The 6,600-nt window shown below is 39.3% G+C and overlaps 1 protein-coding gene across 1 annotated transcript; it reads right to left on the reverse strand.

The window, feature by feature from the left end:
• Positions 1–180: 180 nt before the first annotated feature.
• LOC110489113 (homeobox protein Nkx-2.5) lies at positions 181–6,148 on the reverse strand. The gene is made up of 2 exons (XM_021561683.3): positions 5,259–6,148; positions 181–4,727 (listed from the first exon to the last, which is right to left on the reverse strand). The coding sequence occupies exons 1-2, from the start codon at positions 5,587–5,589 to the stop codon at positions 4,114–4,116; spliced, it is 945 nt and encodes a 314-aa protein (XP_021417358.1). The 5' UTR covers positions 5,590–6,148; the 3' UTR covers positions 181–4,113.
• Between the last annotated feature and the right edge of the window lie 452 nt (positions 6,149–6,600).

Below are 6,600 nucleotides of genomic sequence, written 5' to 3' on the forward strand. Positions count from 1 at the left end.
GGACTTGAACCCAGAATCTCTGTGGCCTTAGACCACTGCGCCACCCGGGAGGCTATGGTGAAGTTATTAATTACACTTTGGATGGTGTATCAATACACTACAAAGATACAGGCTTCCTTCCTAATTCAGTTGCCGGAGAGGAAGGAAACCGCTCAGAGATTTCACCATGAGGCCAAAGGAGACGTTCAAACAGTTGCAGAGTTTAATGTCTGTGGTAGGAGAAAACTGAGGACAGATCAACAACATTGTAGTTACTCCACAATAGTATTGACAGAGTGAAAAGAAGGAAGCCTGTACAGAATAAAAATATTCCAAAACAAGTCTTCTATTTGCAACAAGGCACTAAAGTAATACTGCAAATAATGTGGCAAAGAAATGAATACAAAATGTAATGTTTGCACCAAATCCAATACAACACATTACTGAGTACCACTCCATATTTTCAAGCATAGTGGTGGCTGCATCATGTTATGGGTATGCTTGCAATTGTTAAAGACTGAGGATGGAATGGAATGGAGCTAAGCACAGGCAAAATCCTAGATGAAAACCATGGGAGATGAATTCCCCTTTCAGCAGGTCAATAACCTAAAACACAAGGCCAAATATACACTGGAGTTGCTTACCAAGTTGACATTGAATGTTCCTCAGTGGCCTAGTTACAATTTGGACTTAAATCGTCTTGAAAATCTATGACAAGAAAAATTGCTGTCTAGCAATAATCAACAACCAACTTCATAGAGCTTGAACAATAAAACAAATTATAATTGGCAAATATTGCACAATCCAGGTTTGCTAAGCTCTTAGAGATCCTCCCAGAAAGACTCATAGCTGTAATCACGGCCAATGGTGATTCTATCATGTATTGATTGACTCATCGGTGTGAATAGTTATGTAAATGGGATATATTTCTGTATTTCATTTTCATTTGCTAACATTTCTAAAAACATGTTTATACTTTATCATTATGGGAAGTTGTGTGTAAATGGGTGAGAGAGAGAAAAAAATATTGAATTAATTTTGAATTTAGGCAGTAACACAACAAAATGTGGAATGAGTCAAGGGGTATGAATACTTTCTGAAGGCACTGTATCCAATTCATCAGAACCATTATTAACTGATTTTTAAGACGCTCTGAATAAGAAAGAGTGTCTACTAAATTACTCAAATGTAATTATCATATTATTGAAACGCGGCAAAAATTATTCTGGCTTCTACTTGATAATTAACAGCCCTGTCCACTCTACAGCCATATTAAACAAGGCTGTTTTCATTTTAGGCCTATATGCACAGTGATGGCTTTTTATGTTATTCAGTGCAATTTCAAATGACTTTGTGTATTTCTGGGGTCATGTGGGCGATTTCAGAATCTGACTGTGGATCGGCGGTAACGGTCTGATTTAAAGATGAGGATGATGAACGCATTTCCACGAACCCTGAACTGTTTCTACTGAAGACCCGTCAGAGGGACTTTAACGCAATCCTTCTGAACCGAAACAGACCTCTCTGTAAATATTTGAATTATGTCAGTGATGGTATCTCACGACCTCACCCTTTTTTTAAAGTGTTCCATTTTATATAAGCTAATGGAGACGGGCATGCACCTGTAGAAGAAGTAGGTCTAACTGGACTTCCCGTTGTATCCCGGACCTATAGACTTATGCTGAAAAATCTGAATAGAAAATCTAATCAAATAAATGTTTTGTGAAGAAAAAAAAATCCACAAAAATTGTCCCCTTGGCATTTACTAGTATTATGGAACCGATACAGAAGGCTGTAGCGCAGGCAAAATACATGTTTTTCAGCATATCTGCTTTGGCAAAAAAAGATAGTTGTATAATTAAGATCAGTGTCTTGCAGGATTTGTATAGTTGTAAATGTAGGAGCTGTTGCCCTGTGCCTTTCTCTGTGATTGTCATTTCTAATGGAACCCAGAAACAACATTTACATCAAAAGGTGCAAAGTTATGGGAAAAGACACAAAACATTTACATCAAATTACATGTTTTTCTTGATCAAACAACATTGAAAACAACCATTTTTGTGTGCAGTATTATTTTACCATCCTTACAAACCACTTCGTGTAAATGTACATGACTGTATTGTACATAGGCTGGTCATCTAGGTTAGTACCTGTAGACTTTCCATCACCATGAAGAAAAACAATGACCACTACAGTAATTGAGTACACTGAGACATCAAGTGGTTTGTGATGATGTGATTTGATGATGTTGGTAGAGCATGGCGCTTGCAATGCTAGGGTTGTGGGTTCGATTTCCCACGGGGACCAGTACGAAAAAGTAGGAAAATGAATGCACTCACTACTACTGTAAGTTGCTCTGCATAAGAGTGTCTACTAAAATGGAAAAGGAATCAACATTACTATTTCAGTTTTCACATTAGAAATAAGTTGCATTTGCAAAGTAAGAAACTGGAAAACATATATCAAGCAAGAACATTTGTGGAACATAAAAGTAATCAGATTAACTGTTTTTGTACAGATCATTATCAGACTCAAATTACATATGCTGGAAAACACTCAGGCACTCGTTTAAATGTTGTTACTAAAGTAGTGCTGTGGGCCTTCACTAGTCCTGTATTAGCAGACCGATCTAGAGAAAGTGCGACATTTTTTTTCTTATTTTCTCCCCGTCAGTAAAAAAATCGCAGCACACCCAACCCCAAACTACTTCCCGTGACTATGGACTTAGGCTATATACAAATACCGTCTAAGACCCTGTACCACATATTTGTCTTATTTAGTCAAAATTGCGTGACATGCTCCAAGCATGTTTTATGGAGAGACCGGCTGGTCGTTCTAAAAATGTGTTTTTTCTTTTACAACCTTAAGTTTCCGGTTATAGCAGATTGAAGGTCTCTAATAGCCACTTGAAGGGTTTAACCTGACGTTAAACATACATGAACCGCTGCACGGAAAGCGGGTAAGATTGTTTGACATGGATTACTTGTAATGTGTGCTGGCTATAGACAAAGGCAATTACTATGGGCCACAGTGATGGACGATTTTCCTAATATTAAACACACTGACATACTGTATCTTTATATGCTAGGATAGGCCTGCTCAAAATGTATAACAGTGAGTAGTGAAATGGAAGAACAAATACTGGAGAATTTGTTTTCCAGTCTTTCTGCACTGTTGTAGCTAGAAACGCAAGCATTTCGCTACACTCTCAATAACATATACTAAACATGTGTACGTGACAAATACAATTGTATTTTATTTAATCATTATTTAAATGCATAGATTGCGGGATCTTGAACATATTATTTCCTCTTTGATTTGACAACTGTTGTATGCTATTATCATATATGAATAATAATAATACAATTAGGCTAATCCATGATTAATTAAGAATAATAGTAATATAAGTAAAATATATATATATATATAAAAAATATGACTGTAGTAGAAATGTAATAATACATTTAGCCTTTGAAATTGTTCATGGTCGATAGAATTCGTAGTGATAGGCTATAGTTTTATGAAAGCACTAGGCCTAAAATTATAATTGGTCGATAGGCTACATTTGATATTTAGAAATCATTTATAAGCAATTGAAGATGGTATAAATAAATCAGGTGATATCGAATTGTATCCCATTCTAGTTGTTTGTTCATATTAATTCATACTTTTTTTTCCCACTCAGAATATGTCCTGTTGTCTGTCCACGTGAAGTAGCCTATCAATTTGATGCAGGAAAAGCTTTATTTACAAATAATACGTGTATTATTACATACCTACAAATATAATTGTCACACAGTACATTTGTGATCTCAAAGATAACGGAAAATAGCTATAGTGAGGGAAATATGTCCACTGACAAATTGTATACATGTTTTATTCCCACTGAAGTAATAACCTACATCTCTTATACAACTTTACAATTATGAATTCCCTCTTCCATCTCAGGAACTAGTAATACAAAGTAAAATGAACTTAGTTTATGCATCAATAGTTTGCCAGTCGAAGTACAGTAAATGGAATATAACGAGAACATAACAACACTCGAGGCCGATGAGTCCATTGCGTAAAAGCGCATGCAATTTAAAACATCATTAATTTGTCTGATGATAATGTTATATTTCGATCCTTCGTTCACCACGCTCTGATTCCATGTAAAGAAGACACTCCATTGCCGGACGGAAACGTGTTTTGAACGTTATTTAACTCTCCCACGCCGAAGTTCATGTAATTCCCGTTGTTTTGTGAGGGCTGGATAGACTGCACCGCAGTGGTGGGATAGTTACACGCATGGTTCATATTACAGCCAGGACTGGGATAATTACTGAACGCTGGGTAACTGTTATAAGTGAAATGGTTGAGGCCCATATTATATGAAGTATTATAGGTCGTCGAGTCTCCAAGGCAGGGCTTCCCGTCTCGGACCAGCACTGGGACTGAGATTCGTCTCGGCGGCGGGATACCAACCATCTCCAGGCTCTGGTCCTGTCGCTGTCTCTTGCACTTGTAGCGGCGGTTCTGGAACCAGATCTTAACCTGTGTGGGGGTCAGTTTGAGCACCCCGGCCAGGTGATCTCTCTCCGGAGCCGACAAGTACTTCTGCTGCTTGAAGCGACGCTCCAGCTCATACACCTGCGCCTGTGAAAACAGCACGCGCGGCTTCCTGCGCTTCCGGGGTTTGGCGGGTCGATCCGGGTCCTCTGACTTCAGGTCCTCCCCCGGCTCGCTCTGAGAGATGTAGGACATGTCTAGTGGAATATAAATAAACAAAAAAAATAAGAAAAACATTTCATTCCAGTACGCTAAATTGTATAAAGGACCCCAAAATAGGAATTCAGCTCAGATACTTTATCAGACGTTTAAGAAATTAGACACACTTTCTAGGTCTGCCCTACATCCTAGAGTCCAAAAGTCAAACGGGTTCAGTCAATTATGAAGGTGACTGCTATATTTTATAAATTGTAATCAGACTTCCTTGAAACTGTTTGGTATCCTGACGAGATAATTAAATCTAAACTCCAATTAGCAACGTTTCTCCTTTATTGTAAAATAGATTAGGCCTCCTTATGACTGTTGCTAGTCGTGAATAAGGGTATAATATAGGAGTATAATTACTATTGCATCAGTTGTGAAATGCCTTATGTCCTTAGCACACACATCTTTTAAAATGCTTTTAGATTGTGCCTGACGCAAATCTGTTCGTTACTTGCATAACTATTCAGATTTCAACATGGGCCTACGTAGGGCTATTTCGATAGTAATATCATATAAACTCTTGCCTTTTCTGTGTTTCCCCTCCAAGCTGTCCGTCTTCCCATCCTTGATATCCATTTCTAAGAAAGATTTCCCATAAAAGGCAGCGGCGAAGTTGAAGTCAGTATTTCTGTTGGCTTTAACACCATGGAGCTCCTCTCCAAACAGCGAGCTTCCAGACGATATCTCCCGGAGAGGCTCCTGTTTCAGGCGGGCCAGCATGCAGGAGGTCGGTAAGGCACAGTCCATCCGTGGAGAGATGTCCAGTGAGACCAGGTCCTCAGCACCAGTGTGGTGCTCCAGGTTTAATATATCCTTAACCGAGAAGGGTGTGGACGTACTGGGGCTGGAAAACATTGCCAAAGAACAGTTGATCTGACATATAAATGGCAACAAACCGATGATTTAAAAATGACCTCTTCTTGGTAATATTTACTGAGCTCAAGTACTCATTTGTTTAACCAAGGGGGATCTTGACTGAAGAATGCATTTTGACTATCAACTCGAGTCCCTAACTTTTCTTGGCCTCTTTTCTGAGACGCAGGGGGAGAGAGGGGGAGGTTAAATCTCTCATGAGACGTTGTTAGGGGACTTCCTATTGGTTGTTCGCAGTTCCGGTGACGTCAAAACAATAGCTAGTAAGGTAACCCTACATGTCCGTGCTGCATCTGAATCCAGAATGCAACTTCAGTCCAATTACGCACGGTCACAAACACGCCTTTTGTCGATGGTTGGAATTTATTCTAAGTTGTTATTAACATTTCCCCTTAAAATGTATATTGTTGAAAGCTAAGTAGAATAGAACTTCCCTAGCAGCAAGACCATAGGGACGAAGAGACACGTTGGTCCCTATGGTCTTGCTGCTACACTGGAACCCGAAACCATGTCTGTCTGTCGGGCACAAATCCTGGTGCCTGCCGCTGACCTGGCTATCAGGACGTGATAACAGACGACAACAAACCAGCACCCTCCCACCCACGCAGCACAGCCGGGCCAGGAGTGTCACACATCCCATAACATTTCTATAGTAATTCCTTATGACACATTCGTGTAGGCCTACTTGCAGCCATCATGTACAGGCTAGGTACACAGTACACATGTATTATGAAATAAGTAGGGCCTATCGTAGGGCTAGTTATTCGATAATTCAAGTTATTCTATAAAAAAATGCATATAATAAAATAACTGTAAGACAAGGTTTTTGGAGAGAATTGGTGTGCGTAAAGAATCCACGACGCGCTGAGAGTACCTTGCGCAGGGTTGGCATCACACTCGTTATTAATGCTGGTGGAGACAGCGGTGCGGAGACAGACAGTATTATCGTTTGTTTTATCTCCAGCATCGTTTAACATAGATCCCGGGAACTAA

This window comes from Oncorhynchus mykiss, chromosome 14, assembly GCF_057628025.1.
Source record: "Oncorhynchus mykiss isolate SJ-2025 chromosome 14, ASM5762802v1, whole genome shotgun sequence".
Taxonomy (NCBI): Eukaryota; Metazoa; Chordata; class Actinopteri; order Salmoniformes; family Salmonidae; genus Oncorhynchus; species Oncorhynchus mykiss.